At 42.7% G+C, this 21,946-nt stretch overlaps 1 protein-coding gene across 6 annotated transcripts in view; it reads right to left on the reverse strand.

Moving 5' to 3' along the window:
- Positions 1 to 21,946, reverse strand: part of MRTFB (myocardin related transcription factor B) — a 496,818-nt gene that overhangs the window by 50,696 nt on the left and 424,176 nt on the right. For all 6 annotated transcript variants that reach the window (XM_082260025.1, XM_082260028.1, XM_082260026.1 and 3 more), the window contains 2 exons: positions 12,179 to 12,295; positions 3,906 to 4,153 (listed from right to left, as the gene is read on the reverse strand). In XM_082260025.1, the coding sequence (XP_082116151.1) occupies positions 3,906 to 4,153; positions 12,179 to 12,295 (365 nt within the window). The remainder of the gene's footprint in view (positions 1 to 3,905; positions 4,154 to 12,178; positions 12,296 to 21,946) is intronic.

The raw sequence follows: 21,946 nt of genomic DNA on the forward strand, positions 1-21,946 counted from the left end.
ACAGGGCCACAGACAGCAAAAAAAAGTTACAGGGGTGTTATCCCTTCCCTATGCTATCCTAAATATGTAAAAAATATTTTTTGGGCTTGGGGTAACACTTAGAAAACGTACTTGTTGCAACTTGCATACAAATTCAATTCAAGAACAAACCTACCGAACTTCTCTTGTTTGTAACCCAGGGACTGCCTGTATAATGAACAATATTGACTTACTGCACGACCATGCACTGAACACCATACAAAGAGCATGTCTTTAAGTAAAGTCTTTTCCATAAACCTAATGTTGGTGACTGTGATAAGCCTTTCCTTAAACTCAAATCAACCAGGACCTCTGGATTTAACACTTAGCTGCAACAAGAAGTTTCTGTAACAGAGAACATTTGGCTGAAAAGTACATACAAAGATAGGTGCATCTGCATTAAAAAACAAAAACCCCCACAGACCTTGGATGCAGGTAAAGTTCCTAATTAAGGTAACCATAGGCATAAGATGACAATCACCCACCCCTTTTTTTGGCAAGATCAAGCAACAATCGTGGAGCGAATATGTGGGAAAAATAGCGAACAGATTAGAGATCCTGTAATTTTTTTCTGGATTGACTAATTCTAGGCTGAATTATCTAGGGTCAAGGCCTTATGGGTTTCCTTGACAATGTTGTCAATGTTTAACTTTTGCACAGAGTGAGTATTGTCTTAACATTAGAGAATAGCAACATATTTTCTATAACAGTGTTTCTCAACTCCGGTCCTCAGGGCACACTAACAGGCCAGGTTTGCAAGAAAACTGAAATACATCCCAGGTGGTGGTATTTACTGCTCAGTGATTGCAGTATTCTAGTCTGTATCTCCCTAAGGTAATACTTAAAATCTGGCCTGTTAGTGTGCCCTGAGGACCGGAGTTGAGAAACATTGTTCTATATCTATTGAAGAAAAAAAAAAAAAAAACAGTCTGATTAGCATAGTCTATACTTTTACCTTTTCAAATGTGAAATGTCTGGCCCCGGATACGTTTTTTTTTTTATGTAGAAAAGAAAGACTTGTTCTGAAATCTATTTTCCAGCTGATCAGCTAGCGCAGGCTTTCTCAACCTTTTCTTTTTAGTTAAAGCACCCCTTAAAATTATGCACAATCTGGAGGCACCCAATTCTAAAATGTAAAAAACTAAAGTAATTGTTTTATATATTTCAGCATTATCCACACATGTAAGGCACATTAGAGGTGATTCATTTTCTACAAAGCAAATCCACATTTCACACTGGTACTGACTAATATTCCAGCATTTCTTTTTTCTCATTGCCTCCCCCTCACACAGCTAATGTGATCCCAGTGCTGACAGAGGAGTGGGGGTGTCAAACATAGATGCGGTGTAGGTGCCCAATGTCCTCCTTATCAACCAATAATGTCAGTGATTGTCAGGGTGCTGGCAGCTGGCCTGTGCAGTACCCATGGTTGTAATGTCGCACAAGGAAAAAAAAACAAGTTTGACCCACTCACTGACTTGTACACAATTTTTGGGCAATTATTAGGCATTTTGCCAAGACACTGCTAAAGAACCCAGAATGCACCCTGGTTGAAAATGGCTGAGCTAGGGTGACTGCAAAAGGTCATCTTTCACACTACACTTAGAATAAGCACAAGCTCCTTTTACCTAATCACTTTGAGGACCACGCCAAAAGACTCAGAGGCCTGATAGCGGACATGTGCACTTGACCATCCTCTTGTGTTTTGAGCACCTTAAGCCCACGTTCACATTGGTCTGATTTGACATGTCAAATCGCATGTCAAATCAGAGCCAATTGCACCATCCGAATCGGTGTGACACCGACTTTGCAGCGCTGCACCGATTCCCAAAAGTAGTTTCTGTATTACTTTTGACAACTTCAGGGGGCGGTTTCCATAGACATTGTGCAAAAACCCGCACAGATGTCTGAAATTGCCCCTTAAATTAGACTGAAATGCCAGCCTGAAATCTCACGAGTTCAGCTGAACCTGCACAATTTCGAAACGGCCTCCGTGTGAAAATGGGCTAAAGGTTAAGTTCACTTTTTCAGGCAGAATTTTACTGCCATAATAAACCGACACCTTTTCTCAAACCATCCCAATGTGCATATTTCTCAACTCGTCCATGGCAGCTTTGAATTTTTACACCTCCTGAAATTTAAAAAAAATGCTTTCGGCTTCTAGCAATTTCTGTAGATCATAGCCCATCATGCACTGCTTTATGCATCACAGAATAGGGTGTAAATTACCACTCTGGACATAATTTCTTACTTCTTACCTTAAGGTGACCACACACTGTACAATCTGATTGTGCAATCTCCTTTATAGCTACCATCATGATCTAGTGCAAGGGCCTGCCTGATTTGATACAAATTGGATTGTTCAAGTGGGTCCTCAAATTCCATAGTTTTTGTAAATGTAAAGGAAATTGTAAAGAGATTGTACAGTTAAGATTACATAGTGTATGGCCATCTTTATACAAGTGCATATGAAGGAGTGGATGGAGACACTCAGCAGTGTAAAAGGAACTCGCAATCCCGCACAAATTTATTTATTTATTTATTTTTTGAGTGTGTCATGCATAGTGTAGCCCATTCACTTGAATAGGCTGTCCTGCGCGTGATAAACGCCACATGCTTTTTGGTGCACTTGCAGCGCATTTGTCACATGCCTGCTACTTGCACTTGGGGTGCCATCACTGCCAAAAGTGTGATGCGCATTTGCAGTAAGTTTCCAAAATTTACATCAAAGTGCATTCTCTGTGCAGTTTACAGTACGTTCTGAAATGTGCAGATGCACTGCTCTTGGGTTAACACACTAATTTCACTTTCAGGCCCCATTTACACCTAGTGTAGTAGGTGTGCACATTTTTTGGCTCATCTCTGGTGACATGCATAGCCCATTGTTTTTAATGGGCTGCCCTACATTTGGCAAAGTAGCTCATGGAACATTTTGGTGTGCTGGGGTTTGCACTTTTTTTCTGTGCTTTTTGTTGCATTTGTTGCTCATTTTTTCACTTGGCAAAATGTGTGTTTGCTTCTGCATTTGAGGTACCACTAAAAATGAATGCTACCGAAGGCATGACTAGTTCATTTTAGGTAAAGGTGACCATACACTAAAGAATCTGAATGTACAATCTCCTTTAGATTTACCAAAAGTATAAAGAATCTGAATGTACCATCTCCTTTAGATTTACAAAAAATATAAAGAATCTGCAAGTACATTCTCTGTACAATCTCATGTAGATTTACCACACCATCTATCCAATCACTCTGTATCCAGTCAGGCAGATCCCTGCACTAAATAGTTGATGGTTGATCTAAAGGAGATTGCACAATCCGATTGTATAGTGTATGATGAGCTCTACAGACCTCCAGGGACACACTTCTGTTTGGGAAATGCTCAATTACCTTGCCTGCACTGGAAAAACAAGTGCAAAGGTGTGAGCAATCTCCTGGAGGGAAAGGGCAGGTGCAGGGTGTGTATTAAGGTCAGCTGCTGAACTACTCCCTTGTAATGATTTTTTTATCCTAAATACAACATTTCACGATGGGTGATAGCGGAGTATTCTACAGGACACTGGAGGTTCAGGTAAGGCCTGTCTTAAAAGACAGAGAAAGCTTTTTCTTTTCAGCAACAAAGGTGCATTACTGGTATATTGGTACAAAGGGAAGCTGGAAGTTAGAAGGAAAAAAAAAAAAAAAAAAACTTAGCCTTTAAGACACTGGGGCTATATTGCTATGAATTGGCAAGGGATAGAACCAGTACACATTTTATGATAGCCCAAGAAGTGTATACTGGTAGTAAACGCTCACACACAATTTGTGAAGCTGTCAAGATATGATCTTTTCAGTGAGAACAAGGGGGAAGGTGGGGGGAGCAGGTGGCGGCTGGCACTGTGACATACTTGAGTGGTGCAGGCAGGATTGTCTGGTAATTGTAGTGTTGCTGTTGCTGGCTGAGGATCTGAAGCTGGAGGAAGAGTTGCTGTTGCTGTAGCAGACGTGCATAGTTGGAATCCATTTCAGGTTCATTTTTCTCCCCTTTCTGGTCAGGTGGAATATACTGGTGATATTTCAGCTTCTTTACCCGTGGTTTGGGTTCCTTCGACTTTTTACTGCGAGGCTTATCATTTGAATTCTTCGGCTGGCTTTGCTGTTTGGAAACCAAAATGACACAATGTAATTACAGATCAACAACACATCTGCTAAAACCAATACATTAGCAGCACTCAACCAGCAATTATTCTCTATGTTCAGGCTCTTGTTAAGTTTTGACACAGGCACCCCTTCCACTCATCTTCTGGTATCTTGGAAAGTCTGTTTATAATATATATGGAATGGAAGAAATTATTTTTGCTATATGTAGAATTACATTTGCCACAAGCAGTCATTTTGCAGGATCATCTACAATTACTTTGTATGCTCTTCTCCACACAGCTTAATAAAATCAACGCTTTTCACAAGCTACACAGCACTTCACACCCACTGCAAACCTCGGTTATATAAAGTAATCACCCACTGAGTAATATTCCAATACACTGCATTACATAAGACATACAAAAATGGAACAATACAATTAAATGGTGTAGAAAACCCTTAGCCATATTCAATGACAAACCGGCAATTTAATTCTCAGCAAACTAAAATACTGCATTTTTTTTTTCTTTTGGTCCATTGTCTTAATTTTATATAGAACATGTTTCTGAGGCCTTTTAAATAATCTTCATGTTCCTTATTTACATAAAAGGAATTTTACAGAAAAAATATTCACTGTTTCAATTCCTTCCAGGTCTGACCACAGAGGGACCACCCGTCACACAGGCCCCTGCTGAGCAACAGAAGTATATTCATCCCCCTGCTATTTACGCTGCCAAGTGTGTTCAGATGTGCAAGACAACCAAGCGGCAGTGCTGGAATACTGAATGTAACCGGCAGGCTTTCTGCAGGTAAAAATCTATTATAGCTTCTGGTCTCAGTAAAACAGAGAAGCAGTAAGAATGGGTGACTCTACCGCTTATATTTTGGTACACCAGTTGTTCAGTAGTAAGCAGATTCAAAATGAACTGAGGTACATGAGGCATAAAGGATATTTTGAAATTAGACAGTGTTGGACTAAATCACTTGTCAGTTTCTAATACAGTTTAGGCACTGAAGCTTCAGGGTGTCTTATAGTGGCAATGGAAAAAATGATGGCAATGCAGGGTGAAGGCTGGAACTGCATGGGAACCCTTCAATGTCCTATATGTGTTAGTGCCGGTGTTCCATGAAAAAACCATACCCTCGTAACTTCCGGTGCACCTACGGAGGGTATGGATTTATCACTGTAGTGTATGTAATGTTACACTTGCGGCGGTTACATTAAAACAGCTCCTCTGCAATATGAGTCATCTCCACTCCTATCCCTGTCACTTCCCTGATCTCGGCTAATAAATATAAAAGCGGATCACGGAGCCGAGATCTCCGTGATTTACATTTCATAGACCCGCCGCCGCTTTTATATTTATTAGCCGACATCAGGGAAGTGAGAGGGATAGGTGCGGAGATGACCCATGTTGCAGCCCAGCTGTTTTAATGTAACCGCTGCAAGTATAAAATTATACACACTTCCGTGATAATTTCATACCCCCCGAGCATGCGCACTTGTCAACTTCTCTGCTGTTCAATTATGTTTCCGGGGCTCTGAGCATGCGCACTGCTACGCTGCTCAGCTGTTTCAGAAAGGAAGTGACGTGGGTATGGAATTCTAACGAGGTATGGTTTTCTAACGTTACACCGGATCACACTTCCGCGTGTGCGGCGAACGCATGTAATATCGGAGCGCACTGCTCCTTCATTACTTTACATTACTTTGTATGGCTAAATTCGCACTGCACCCGCACAAAAGTCGCACATGAGGCATTTTTTTAGCCGCATCAGGATCGGATCGCACAGTGGTTCACACTTGTGCGATCCGATCCTGTGCGAACTGTCAGATCGCACTGCGATATGCGATCAAACTGGGGGTGTTAAAATTTCATTGACACCCCCAGCGTATCGCATATGGCAGTGTGAACTGCTAGATGTTCGTTTGCGATGCGGGAACAGGCTGCGCATTCACAGCCTTCCCGCATCGCACAAGTGTGACCCGGCACTTAAGGCAGGCCATACATTGTATTTAAAAAAAACAAGCATTTACCTCAGATATAACTCATTTAACCTTTCTAGGTATATATAAATTATATGTTCCAACAACATACTTTAATGTGGAAATTTGGTGACTTGCTGTGTAGTTTTAATCTGTGTATGAGGGGCCCATGGAACCTGAAGTGCCATATATACACACAAACAGTATCTCACTAAAGTGAGTACACCCCCTCACATCTTTGTAAATATTTTATTATATCTTTTCATGTGACAACACTGAAGAAATGACACTTTGCTACAATGTAAAGCAGTGAGTGTACAGCTTGTATAACACTGTAGCAAAGTATCATTTCTTCAGTGTTGTCACAAGAAAAAATAAAATATTTACAAAAATGTGAGGGGTGTACTCACTTTTGTGAGATAGTGTGTGTGTGTTTATATATATATTACACATACACACACACACACACACACACAAACACTTTGAAAATGCATCACATCTCAATGGGGAAAAATATCATGCAGGATATCTATACTGATATGGACTGGGTAATGTGTTAGGAACGAAAGGATGCCAGATCGTTTGTTGGAAATTAAAATTACCAACCTATAGAGGGCCGAATTCAAAGACAACCGAAAATCAAAGTGAAAAAATTATGCAGCAGGCTAGTCCATTTTGCTAAAAAAAATCAATGCAGCAACTCAAAATAGTACTTCATAGTTTGTATGGCCCCCACGTGCTTGTATGCATGCCCGACAACGTCGGGGCATGCGCTTAATGAGACGATGGATTATGTCCTGGGGCATTTCCTCCCAGATCTGGACCAGAGCATCACTGAGCTCCTGAAAAGACTGAGGTTCAACCTGGCGGTATCAAATGGACCCAAACATAATGTCCCAGAGGTTGTTTTATTCGATTTAGGTCAGGCGAGCGTGGGGGCCATTCAATGGTATCAATTCCTTCATCCTTCAGGAACTGGATGCATACTCTCGCCACATGAGGCCGGGAATTGTCATGCACCAGGAGGAACCCTAGGACCCACTGCACCGGTGTAGGGTCTGACAATGGGTCCAAAGATTTCCTCCCAATACCTAATGGTGGTCAGGATGCCATTGTCTAGCCTGTAAAGGTCTGTGCGTCACTCCATGGATATGCCTCCCCAGACCATCACTCACCCAACACCAAACTGGTCATGCTGAACAATGTTACAGGCAGCACAATGTTCTCCACGGCTTCTCCAGACCCTTTCATGTCTGTCACATGTGCTCTCATCTGTGAAAAGCACAGGGCGCCTGTGGCAGACCTGCCAATTCTGGTGTTCAATGGCAAATTTAGATCTAATTGGAGGTGTAGCAATGGGGTCATTGAATTAAGCAAACAAGAATCCTATTGGATCTTTGAATTAGGGGCTCTCCAGCCGCAAGGTTTTAACATTGAGTTTGATCTCAACTGTTTTATAACAGATTATTACTGTTTATTGTTTTAAGGCTCTGTCACTTTAAATAGGGGTCACTAATGTTGCTCATCTATACACTATTAGGACATTGCTATCACTGTACATTTATTCATAAGAATAGGGTTCTTCCCTCCCTTGGGCTTTCCAGTTATTGCGTTTCAATAGGAAGATAGAATTACAATTATCTATCTTGTACACAATTCCATTCACCTTTATTCCTAATATTTAATTCTCATCCGTCCTACCTTCCATGTGGTCAAACTGTAGCATGGAATGATTTTATATAAAACATTACCTTTATCTAAACTAGATACTAAGTTTATTGTATATTGTGCTTAAATTGTGAATATCTTCATTGTGATAAGTTTGCTCGTTCATATAAGGGAACCGCGCTGATCAGTGAGTGAGGCGCCTCCACAGTGATGTTAATCAACAAGCCGGGTATTTAGTTCCGGCACTAGTCACTGTGCTCTATTCCTGACAAAGTTAAGTTCCTAGTGACGCAACACGTAGGAGGAGCCAGTGACGTTACTCCCAGATGATCGATCACGATCGTTACACCAGGAAGCCAAGGAACCGGACCATGGTGAGAGCTATATCTCAGCCCGATTTTTTTCTACCTAAATGTGACCACCATTTGGATTGTTTTTATGTTAAATAAAATTTTTAGACCTATTACACGATGAGGCATTTCCTTTTACATTTCCATTCCACAGAGCTGCACATATTGATGTATTGTAAAGGAGCATAAAGGATGATAAAGGAGCTCTAGGTGGATCCTCCCAATGCAAATTTTTTGCACATTCCCTGTGTGCTGCAGGTGAGCGGCCATTGCGCACAGAGGTGTTTTTTCTTTTTTTTTTTGTTTTCTGGTTTAAGGATTTCAGCACTTCCTCACTGCTTGTATTTAGAAACACTGGTTTCAGTTCACTGTCATCGTTTGAAGATCTCTTTGAGAATTGCTCACATGTATATACACATTCACTGACTTTTATACACTTAAACATTGAATGTATCTTAATTCATTTATGCATATATTTATATGGTATAATTTTGGTTGATTCATTTATTTGATGTAATGATTCACTTATTATTCATCATGATTTTTTCACGTTATAAGTAGCGCACCACTTCTGTCTATTTAATTTTATCTTGCAAGTTTTAGGAGTACTTGTTTTAGTGGGAGCTGCAATTCATTTAACTCACAGCCACCATACACCATCCAGAGCAGCGCAGCTGTTACACACTTCCTTAAATGCCACTTGAGCTCCACAATGCTGGGCAGTAAACACAGGGCCCACTAGAGGATGTTGGGCCCTCAGAGCACCCTCATGAAGTCTGTTTCCGATTGTTTGCTCAGAGACATTCACACCAGTGGCCTGCTGGAGGTCAGTTTGTAGGGCTCTGGCAGTGCTCAACCTGTTCATCCTTGCACAAAGGAGCAATTACCGGTCCTGCTGATGGGTTAAGGACCTTCTTTCTAAAGCTCTCTTAGAGTAACTGCCTGTCTCCTGGAATCTCCTCCCTGCTCGTCAGATTGTGCTGTGAGACACAGAAAACCTTCTGGCAATGGCACGTATTGCTGTGCCATCCTGGAGGAGCTGGACTGCCTGTGCAACCTCTATAGGGTCCAGGTATCACCTCATGCTACCAGTGGTGACACTAGCCAAAATACATACACACACATACATACTGAAAATACTACTATTTCATGTCAACCACAAATACTACCAACATTTCCATTTTTCTGTTTTAAGGCTAACTTCATTCAGGGAGTCACACTGTAAAGCAGATAAATTCAATACAGTCCTTCATCGACCAGGTCAGGAACAATAAGAATCCCTAACTTGTTTCATACACATAGTACATGAAGCTCACAAAGAACATAGATGACACCCATCTTACAGTAATAGTCATGTTTTCCTAAAATAATGTACTTACAAAACTACTTGGCTGTCAGCACTGTGCTATAGAATCACATTATGCAGCCACCTATTATGTATATGTGCATGTAAAATGAGAACAAGAGTCACTGGAAAAAAAATGTGTAGACTGCATCATTCAACAAGAAAGATAAAGCTAAAAAGAATTAGCTTTTCTTTTTACTTGGCTCAAAGCATTGGAAAGGATCAGCTGGTGGTACTTAATGAGAATCTGTCACTTTGCCTATTCAGGACAAAACAACAGGTTCTCTTGTTGGTGCAACCCACACAGGTAGGGAGCCCTCCCATTTTCACCCTCACCCCTGCTTTGTTTGTATAAGGATTGCTGAGAAATACCCTGAATTTCCAGAATACAGCTTTTGTACTTGAGTAGCCAATACCCAAGCCCAAACACTGTCAAGTTAAAGAGAGAAGGTCATTAACCCTATATAAGCTCTGTGTCAGAGCTTATACAGGGTTTTAATTCAGTGCACCTGCAGGCAAATGGAGCTGCAAGGGAAATATGTAACAGTGCTTAGGGGAGGCCTGTAAAGATAACATACATTTGCCCTAACAGAGCACAGCTAGGAATTCCTTTAACAAAAAAAAAACATTCTCCTGAAATAAAAATATGAAAAGAGCATATCCTTCTATAGTGTGTACTAACCTCAATTCAAAGTACCTGGTGTGATTTGTCCGTTTTGACATTCCTTTGCGATCTGCATTACTCACTTCTGACAGGTCAAGCCCATACTAGTGAATCTTAGGCGATAGCCCTGTCCCCCATCAGCACACATAAGGTGACTGATATCCTCTGCAGTGCAGGTTTCCCTATGAGACTGTGTAGAAAGGGTGTGTGTTCATTCTATCCACTCAGGTCTCAGATTACACTTAGTTCCCTGCTCTATGATGTCAGACCCCTGTTCCCTACCTGCTGGAGCTAAGAAATAGCCTTTGATCTGTGTGTTTTAGAAGGTTGTAGAGGAGGGAGTGATGCAGATAAACAGGTACAACTTATGTAGGAGGATTTGTTTAATCCTTGTGTATCACCCAAGGCTAGTCACATCAGTAGGTATATTTAAGGGTTTACAACCAATTTAAGACCTCAGATTCAAAAAACTGAAAAAAACTAATTTTCCAGAGTGACCAATCAAAATGCCTACTTTTTCCATTACAAAATAAAAGTGGAATATTAAATGGTTGCAACTGTCAACTAAACAAAGCAGAGTTCCAACCAAAAGTGGAACTTCCGGTCATTTGCTTTCTCCCCCCCTCCGGTGCCACATTTGGCACCTTTCAGGGGGGGGGGGGGGGGACAGGTACCTGTTTTTGACAGGTACTCTGTCCCCACTTCTGGGAGATGGCGCCGCTGTACCGTCCCTCGGAAGTTTGGCCCCTCCCCCTGCCGCCGAGCCAATACGAATGCGCAGCACGCTTCGTACATGCGCAGTAGAGACCCACCAGTGAAGTCGACGGCAGCAGCATCCGACATGTTTCCATCGGCTGTGGTGCCGACATCGCTGGCCTCCAGGACAGGTAAGTGTCCTAATTTAAAAGTCAGCAGCGACAGTATATGTAGCTGCTGACTTTAAATTTTTTTTTTTGGGGGGGGGGGGGGCGGAACTCTGCTTTAAAACATGTTATTTTCTTTCTCCACTTCAAAATAATAAGACCAAATTTTAAGAAGCAGTCCATTTTTCATGTGCATAAAGGAACCTTACGATAGGGCTGGAAGCTCCCATGCCACTGTCTGTTCTTCATTAAATAAAACTGCAGGTACCAAAAAGTGCAAAGGCATACTGGCATACTATTAAAAAATAAATAAATCTGACCAAGGTTTCTGCCACTTTGGCTCATGCATTAGTGTCTACTGCGCCTCACTTGAAAACAATTTGATGAAAGGGCAAGCAAGCCAATAGGAGATTGATGCAGAGGCCATGACCTTTTAGCTCAGGATTTACATTATTGAGCTCCAACCTTTGGGAATACTTTAATGCTCAGTAAGATACCTGCAGGTATATGTCTGACTTGCACGTCCCTAAAAATTTCCTGGTCTAGGAATATTCCACGTATAATCTTTCAATATTCAATGCACAAATAAAGATGGTTTGCAAGTTAAAGGCCAGTCGTACATAAATTGAAATGCGTCCAGTTCAGCAGGGACCAGACGAATTTCGATCCATGTATGGGCAGGGAGGTTGTACAGAAGTCAGTCCACAAATCAGCTTTTTTTTTTTTACAATTGGACTGTCGGATTTTTCCTATTCGATTGGTGCATTCTGTCAGTGGGGAAGTCTCTCTGCTGTCAGAATACAATGGCACAATGGGGAGGAATTCCCCCATCCATATTAAGTGCGTAGATGAAGCAATAGAGCTTTTTTTTTTCTCATTCAACCCACTGGTTGAAGGGGGGGAAAAAAAAAAAGGACTCCTCTATAGGCTTCCTAAATCTCTAACACCCAGGTAAAATATGCTGCTAGTCAAGGAGACCAAAACACACAGAACAGCTGAATGGAATTTATCTCTCTATAATAAAGTCACCGAAGAGAAGTATTTATGGCTTTTCACTGTGCGATGAGACAGTTGGGTGAGCAGCTAAGGACAATCTTAGCATACTTGACCTAGCTTAGGTATTTTGTTACCATTTGAGAAAATAGATTTAGATGGCGGATTTACCTTTACTAGTGCTGGTCCAGGTTTCAAAATGGTATTAGGTACAGTAGATCTTGTGATAGGATCAGCAGTTGGAATGGGTTTAAAAAACTCAGGCACAGCTGAATTAATTGCTGGGCTCTGCATTGAGGAAAAAAAAAAAAAAGATGAGTTACAAATATTCAACTACAATATACACACTTACATTTTGTTGAGAAACACAACTATGCAAACCTTAGCACACCAGTACTAATATAGTATCCTAAACAATTCTAATACAATCTCAAAAACTTCAGTACATTAGTTAAAAAAAAAGGTTTGCTTAAGTTTTGTTGTGAATGAACATATTTTATTCTTAATCGCTCGATTTCCCCATCAACACAGTCAGTATTGATGAGGGAATGGCTCCTGCAGCGCTATTGTGATCTGTCAGCTGGGAGCATTTAAAATTGATGCATGCAAAAAAATCTGACAGGCTGGTCGTACTCAAGTTAATTGATTGATTTCAGTACAACCAGCCTGCCCATAGATAGATTCAATCTCAGCCAGTCACTGCTGAGATGGGCCGAGATTCAATCCATCTATGGCTGGCGTGTGTGTGTGTGTGTGTGTGTGTGTGTGTGTGTGTGTGTGTGTATATATATTATTTTTTTAAAGTTTGGATCATAAACCATCAATTCAACAAATTAGGTGGTGCTTGCAGACACTAGAGGTTAATCGAACATGTATGCACAAGATACATTCGCCTTCAGGTGCCTAAATTTGAAAAGTTTACCATAAGAATGTTTAGTCTACACAGAGGAGGAAGTGGAGAGGTGCTGCATATACAGTGGGAGAGGGATTTGGATCACTACCTTTGAGAAGGGGGGCAGTGCTTTAGAGCCACCTGAATACCTTACACTAGAAAGCCACCAGTCAGCTTGACAAATGTAAACATGTAAAGCAGCACTAGCAGATAAGTGGTTAGATGCTCAAGAAACGGCAATCCGAGATGTGATTTTTCGGTTGATATTGCAGAGAAAATTGTCCTGAAATGGTTATATAAAAATCATAAAACAAGGAAATTCAAAACAAGAAGAATGAAATACTGATCAACTTAAAGTGCATCTAAAACCCAAACACTTAGGGGTTTAACTACTGTAGGGACAACCTCTCTTGTGGCACTTTTCCACTGCAAGTACCGGCTCGGCTCTACTTGGCCCGGTTTGCTTTTCCACTGCTGGTACCGCATGGTACGGTGTTGGAACGGTTCGGTACGGTACGGTATGGTTTGCTTTTCCACTAAAGTAGTACTAAAGTTAAGTGGGTGGGATAACAACGGGGTGGGTGGGATTCTCTGACCAATCAGTGGCTAGTAGTGACTGCATGCAAAGGATTGTGGGATATGGTACCGGGTATGGTACCTCTTGGAACCACAATTGAGGTGGTACTGTTTTTGAGAGCCGTACCGTTTGGTTCCATGCAGTGGAAAAGCGCCGCCGTACGGTAGGGTACCGAACCGTTCCTACACCATACCATGCGGTACCAGCAGTGGAAAAGCACAAAAGCGAGCCGAACCGTTCGGTTCCATGCAGTGGAAAAGCGCCACAATGCTTAACTGGCTTTGGATCCCTTTCTTTGCTGAAGGAATGATGTAATGTTTGCCAGATGGTGACGAAGGTGAAGGGAGATTTTTCCAAATGCATGTATTGCGGTGAGCTACATTTCTTAGGGTTTGTTTTCCACCAGCAAATGCATAGTTATGAAACCCCAATTCCAAAAAAGGACACTAAAACCTACATAAAAACAGAACGCAATGATTTGCAAATCTCATAAAGCCATATTTTATTCACAATAAAAAACAAATGTATAAACTGAGAAAATGTACCACTAAGAATAAAAAAAAAGGTCTTTTTGAAATTAATCGCAGCAACACGTAATCAACTTCTTGATGAATTGGGTTAATGGGAGCAACACAAATTATACTTATCCCAATTCCGCCATAGAACTGCTTGGGGTGGCACTTGATTTCCTTGGGCAGAAGGAGTTCCCCTACTATTTACATTGTTTTGTTTTTTTGTACTTTTTTTTTTTTTTAATTTGCTTTTCAAGTAAGGCTCCATGTACACGGGACGTTAGAAAAAACGTCCTGCAAAGCTATTTCTGACGCCGGGAAAAAGCAGCTGTTAAACGTGCTTTCAGTAGCTTTTTCCATTTGCGTTATTGCACGTTTGGCCACGTTGCTTTTAGCAGCGTTTTTCTGCCTCCATTCAAAATCAATGGTTCCCTATGGGAGCCTATTGATTTGAATGGTAGTCGCACCGCAAGTCGGATCAGACTTGCGGCGCGACCTGCACTGTGAGAATCTTGAGGGGGAACTCCACGCCAAAAATGGGAAAAAAACTGCGTGGGGTTCCCCCCCAGGTTCCAAACCAGGCCCTTCGGGTCCGGAATGGAATTTGAAGGTAGCCCCATGCCGAAAAAACGGCGTGGGGTCCCCCCCAAAATCCATACCAGACCCTTATCCGAGCATGCAGCCCGGCAGGCCAGGAAAGGGGAGGGGACGAGCGAGCGGCCCCACCCCCCCTGGACCACACCAGGCCACATGCCCTCAACATGGGGGGGTGTTGGTGCTTTGGGGCAGGGGGAGCTCTGCACCCCCCCACCTCAAAGCACCCTGCCCCCATGTTGATGAGGACAAGGGCCTCATCCCCACAACCCTGGCCGGTGGTTGTGGGGGTCTGCGGGCAGGGGGCTGATCGGAATCTGGAAGCCCCCTTTAACAAGGGGGCCCCCCAGATCCCGGACCCCCTCCCTATGTGAATGGGTATTGGGGTACACTGTACCCCTACCCATTCACCCCATAAAAGATAGTGTATGTAAATAATGACAGGAGACGTTTTGGAAAGTTTATTAAAAATCTTCATCCGGCTCTTCGGGGTCTTAATCTCTCCGGGGGTCTTCTGCTCTTTTGCTGTCCGCCCTTCTGCTGTCCTCTCTTCTTGTCTTCTCCTCTCCGGGGGTCTTCTGCTGTCTTCTCTCCGTGGGGTCTTCTGCTCTTTTGCTGTCCGCCCTTCTGCTGTCCTCTCCTCTCCGGGGGTCTTCTGCTGTCTTCTCTCGTGGGGTCTTCTGCTCTTTTGCTGTCCGCCCTTCTGATGTCCTCTCTTCTTGTCTTCTCCTCTCCGGTCTTCTGCTCTTGTGCTGTCGGCTGTCCTTCTTCCTCCGGTCCTCCTCCGACGACGTCTCCAGCGATTATGCCGGACTCTGGTCTCTGCAGCTTATTATATAGCCATTAGGGGCGTGGCCGCCAGATGACGTCATCGGGAGACCACGCCCCTTGTGTCACATGTGACGTCACATGTGACACAAGGGGCGTGGTCTCCCGATGACGTCATCTGGCGGCCACGCCCCTAATGGCTATATAATAAGCTGCAGAGACCAGAGGCCGGCATAATCGCTGGAGACGTCGGAGGAGGACCGGAGGAAGGAGGACAGCCGACAGCACAAGAGCAGAAGACCGGAGAGGAGAAGACAAGAAGAGAGGACATCAGAAGGGCGGACAGCAAAAGAGCAGAAGACCCCACGAGAGAAGACAGCAGAAGACCCCCGGAGAGGAGAGGACAGCAGAAGGGCGGACAGCAAAAGAGCAGAAGACCCCACGGAGAGAAGACAGCAGAAGACCCCCGGAGAGGAGAAGACAAGAAGAGAGGACAGCAGAAGGGCGGACAGCAAAAGAGCAGAAGACCCCCGGAGAGGAGAAGACCCGAAGAGCCGGATGAAGATTTTTAATAAACTTTCCAAAACGTCTCCGGTCATTATTTACATACACTATCTTTTATGGGGTGAATGGGTAGGGGTACAGTGTACCCCAATACCCATTCACATAGGGAGGGGGTCCGGGATATGGGGGGCCCCCTTGTTAAAGGGGGCTTCCAGATTCCGATCAGCCCCCTGCCCGCAGACCCCCACAACCACCGGCCAGGGTTGTGGGGATGAGGCCCTTGTCCTCATCAACATGGGGGCAGGGTGCTTTGAGGTGGGGGGGTGCAGAGCTCCCCCTGCCCCAAAGCACCAACACCCCCCCATGTTGAGGGCATGTGGCCTGGTGTGGTCCAGGGGGGGTGGGGCCGCTCGCTCGTCCCCTCCCCTTTCCTGGCCTGCCGGGCTGCATGCTCGGATAAGGGTCTGGTATGGATTTTGGGGGGGACCCCACGCCGTTTTTTTCGGCGTGGGGCTACCCTCAAATTCCATTCCGGACCCGAAGGGCCTGGTTTGGAACCTGGGGGGGAACCCCACGCAGTTTTTTTTCCCATTTTTGGCGTGGAGTTCCCCCTCAAGATTCTCACAGTGCAGGTCGCGCCGCAAGTCGGATCCGACTTGCGGTGCGACTTCCATTCAAATCAATAGGCTCCCATAGGGAACCATTGATTTTGAATGGAAGAAAAAAAACGTATAACGTGGCTGAACGTAGGTTCATCACGTTCAGTCACGTTTAGTCACGTTCGGCCGCGTTTCTGCGTTTGAAACGTCGGGAAACACACGTTCGAACGCAATATAATTGCGTTCTAAAAAAAGTCCCTGAACGCAACTGCCTGCAAATGACTGTAAACTACCATGTGTACATGGACAGATAAGATAACATGGAGCTGCGTTCAGGGACTTCTGAAAAAAACGCCCAACTGCTCCTAAACGGCCATTTCCAGCGTCCCGTGTACATGGAGCCTAAATCAGAAGGATTACCAATACACAAGACAAAGGCAAATCAGAAGGATTAATTTCCCACCTGGTGAACACTATTACCATGCTGTTATATAGTCTACAGGGTACACACTGCTGTCCCATAAAGTTATTTCTGATACTTTTAGGCTCCGTTCACATATTAAATAAAAACATATAGTGAAACTCACACCTAATTATGTGAAAACACCAGCTGAGCAATAAAATATTAAGTGAAAGGTAATTAATAAATAAACATAAAATGTGAAGAAAGTACTCCTAAAAATAGGAATAATATGAACAGTATAACAGTGTCCTAAAATCAAGTCCAAAACTGTTGTTTCCGTAATAAGTGCACAGTCCAAAAAATAAATCCAGCTGGCTGATTTGTGGAGGTACGGTGATACTGATTGCCACAGAAGTGGAGGAGCCAGGTCAGCAGGAGAGGAGTACAGCTTGGATGAGCTGAGGCTTGGCATGTTTGGCGCTGGATGCGTGAAGTATGGAGACAGTTCAACCTGTTGGACTTTGTTGTATGGTGCCACAACATGACCATTAGAGGAGAGGGCAGGAAAGGATTAAGCCCACCTAGAAGGATTCTACATAACGCTTTGCACATTAGCGCTTTTGCCCAACAATGCGAATGAAGGGCATTAATATTTGGTGAGGGAGTCCATCTGATGGGAGTGGAAGTTGACGTCACACAGCGGTAGTGGTGATTTGCAGTGATTAAAGTTATCTTCAGTCATGGGACTCACATTTATCCAATTTATCTCTGGATGCACTTAATCTACATTATTATTATTTTTTGGACAGTGCACTTATCACGAAAATAACAGTTTTGGACTTAAACTTTGGTACATTGTTCTACTGTTAATATTATTCCTATTTTTAGGAATACTTTCTTCACATTTTATGTTTATAATTAATTGCCTTTCACTTATTATTTTACTTGCGTAGCTGGTCTTTTCACTTAATTAGATGCGAGTTTCACTAAATGTTAATTTTGATTTATTGAAGTTGCGGCATTCCTTTGTGTCATTGTCGTTTTAGCGCGAGAGACTTTTATTCTGTTAATATATTGGCTTCTCGGATCGAGGGCAGAATTGGCGTGATTCTGCGCGCGATCCCAAATAACTGCAAATCGCGGGATGCTCGTGCAATTCCCATGACTTGCAATGGCACCCCAAATGCGGCTCGATTTTGCAGAGATTGTCACCTGACAAATTACCATGAAATCGCACAAACAGAATCGCGGGGGGCGTATATTGCCAAAAAAAAGCACAAGAACTTATTTTTTGGGCGACAGGCGTCCCGTGATTCTGTTTGTGCGATTTTACCGCGATTTGTTGGGTGACAATCGCAGCAAAATTGGGGCACGTTTGGGGTGCCAATACAAGTCACAGGAATCGCACGTACGTCTCGCGACTTGCAATGATTTGGGATCACGGGCAGAATCGCTGTGTTTCTGCCTGCAATTCGAGAAGCCAATATGTGAACAGAGCCTTACTGATTATTAGAAGTGTGACTTAATGCCACATTGCAGACACCACTAGCCAACAATTTCCATAGGGAAATCCTGACATTTTTCAGATCAGTCAAGTACACAAAATGTTGGTAGATCATTCCTGTGTGTTCCACAGCCCACTGATGTCTGTAGGCAACTTAAGATGGCCAGAGAAACATCTGTCCAACCACACACTAATGAAGATTGTGGAGGTGGATGAGAAGAGCCATTCTCAAATAGCAAGTCTCAGAAATTCCAGCCGGTTGGGGAACAATGATCTCTTTAATAGTGTATGGCATAGATCTAACCAACACTCAACACCTGAATCTGTGGCGAAGGGGGGAGCTCGATCCCTGAAATATATTGCTTATATGATTTTACACAAAGTGATCACTGTTCTCCAACTGGCTGGAGTTTCCAAGACTTTTTTTGTTTTGTTTATTTTTTTATTACATTTTCCAGGTCACACAATAAAATGTTACTTTTTATTTACACATGGCACGCCACAATATTCCCACAACTAAAGGACACGCCCTGAGGACCCTCAAAGAGTCCAGGCGCCACAAACCTGCTCTCCACTGACAAGGCCCAACACTACCTCACATCCACAAAACTAGTCCTTGGAGTGCCAGGACCCCCACAATTTGAGCTTCAGGGGGGCAGCAGCACACACAGAATGAATTTACAGTTCCCTCTCATTGAGTTTACTGCCATCATATTAAAATTTTAAAGGGCCTTCAGCTGACAAACATACACAGGGCACGAATATTGCTCCTTTTTGCATGTCGCTTTACCCATAGCTACTACTGTGATGTTTAGATAACCCATAGTGCTCTGGAAATCTTTTGCTATGCATAAAAAAAAAATGTTTTATATATATATATATATATATATATATCAAAAACGCCAGCTTAAAATCAGATTTGAAAAAAAAAAAAAAATTACCCCAAAGCATAGTTTATTTTTAGGTGCTGGAATAGTCTACATTTCTTGCCCTACAGTGATAGTGGTAGAACTGTGAATTACTTCCAAAGATACAAATTCTATATAACTGACATGACTAAGTAGAACACATATCACATTAATTACGCAGAGATCACTGCAATTTATTAAGCCTAAAGACAAAACCGGTTGTCTATAGCATAAATTATATCCTGTGTTTATTTACTAAATGAATACACAGTGGGAGAAATGACTACAGATAATTCTGAAAAATAGCTATTTTTCAGAAAACCATTCAGTTTTTAGACCTGTCTCTACAGCCAACAACTAAAGCCTAAGTATCCTCTAATACAGAACCAGAACAACTTACAATATTTTATTCTCAATCACACTTTTCTATAATATTTTTCAATCTCAAACTATAAAAACTAATAGGTCCTATAAATACAATTCTGATGTGCACTGTGACAATGCAAGGACTAGCACAGCAATTCCAAGAGAGGTGACAATAGCGCCTGCACAATTTTCACTTATATGAAAAAATATTTGGTGCAAGGGGTAGGGTGTGTGTACATATTGTAGCCTCGAAGAAATGATCAGAAGGCTGGCTTCAGTAGCTGCTCACTTGTGGTACTATTACTGTGAAGAAAATGTTCACAAACCTGCCTCAGAATGTAGGTGATGAAGTATTTATCGGACACGGATAACACCTACTAGTCTGATGGTCTAATTCAGTGTCCACATACAGGAGAGGCCAGTTATCCCATGCCAAGTTTACATAGTGGACTACTGACTGCCAGATAATGCATGCACCATCTACTGCTCTCACCTACAATAACCACAGACACGGGATGATTAGTGCATGACCCAACTGTCTCATGTCTAGCAGTAGATAGCCCTGGCTTTCTAATCTTTGGGTTAATGATTAATCCGACATTCTAGGAAAACCTTACCAAACAGTTTCTTCTGGGAATAGCGGTTTTTCCCTCAACTTCGATTTATGGAATATACATGCATGCTGACCCAAATGTGTCTAAAAATGCTCTTTTGGTTATTAGATGGTTTGCCTGACTCACTGCACTCTTTGGGCAAACTTAATTACGAGTGAGGTCAAAATGCAACATATAAAAAAATAAACAAAAATGTAGACATTTAGAGCCCATTCACATTAGTGCAACTTGTCAGCCTGACAAGTCACGGTCGGTCGCGGTCCATTGAGTAGTACAGGACCCGTTCTAATAGGAGCGACACAAGTCACTCCGACTTAGAAAAAGGGTCCTGTACTACTTTGGGGCGACCTCGGAGCGACTTGCATAGACTTTCATTATGTGAAGTCCCTGCAAGTCGCGCCGAAGTCGCGGTGCACGCGACTTCACAGGTCGCCCCCCAAAGTCGTGTCGCGCTAGTCTAAATGGGCTCTAAAATTAAAGCGTGTACATTATGGGGTGCCTTTATGAAAGAATTCACTTTCTTCTGTGTGAATGAGGCAAAATTGAGTGTCCACAGGCTATATTCTCTGCAGTTTGAATGTTGTGCATGGAAAAAATACTGGCCACTACATGGAGCTGAGGAGAATACTTATTTCATATGATAAAACATTCCCATGTAGTCATGAGAAGTAGACATGGTGTCAATACTTTTCAGTCAAACTTTGTACATAGGTGCAGACCCAGAGCAATGTGCTTGAGCAAGCTACACCCATAGTAATCTCTCCTCACACTTCTTGCTGTGCTTTTAGAAGCTATAGTAAGTGACCTCTACTACTAGTGAGTCACTGGAAAATTCTCAAACACACAGCAGTGACTTATGGAGCCTTTTAACTTGCCTAAGGAATACTTTATTATGGGCAAACATTAGGTGTGTCATTGTGGCAAAGGGTCCTGCCAAGAAAAGGAACATCACTGATTTCATCTTGAAAATAAACTACCTGGTTCGTTGAACACAACCGTCAGTATGAACAACTTCCCCTTTAGGGCAGGCATTTGGATTAAATAACCATCTACTCATGCACAGTAAGAGGTAGCAGAATAGAATGACAATTAACAGATGTTATAAATGAGTACAGTTGTGACACTTGTGACATTTTAAATCCTGAAAGCTATAAAATGGCTCGATCATTCCAGGGAAAAATTAAGGTCAACTGTTTATGAAGTTGTGAATGGCAAGCTTCCGCTTTAAATCAATGCTCCTCTCTGGAACGCTTTGTGCCTCCTTATAAGTATTGGTATTTGGATTTGTATACTTATTAATGTGTCTGGAGTTTTTCTAGCACTCCCCGCTCTGTAATATCAATACAAGTTATGTATTTCAATTACTTGTACTGCGGCTGGAGAATTGTATGCAAGCTTAAAGTGGACGTTCAGGCTATTCCCAACTAGGCTTAAACCTGCTCCCACCCCCCTTCTAAATCCTATTCTAACTACCCTGGGAAAGGAAGAAGTCTATACATCACTGTCACTGGCATGTATTTGCTTGTGGAGTGATTGTATGCAAATGATCGGGCTTGGACATGGTTTGTGTCCAGGGCTGACCATTTGCAGGTAATCGCTCCATGGCCTTAGGAACACTGACGGGTGGGGAGTTTTTACTTCCACTGACCGCAGGGCAATTTTTTTCCTTCCACACCAATTGTACGGCATTTTTTTTTT

This window comes from Pelophylax lessonae (genome assembly GCF_965119305.1).
Source record: "Pelophylax lessonae genome assembly, chromosome: 6".
Taxonomy (NCBI): domain Eukaryota; kingdom Metazoa; phylum Chordata; class Amphibia; order Anura; family Ranidae; genus Pelophylax; species Pelophylax lessonae.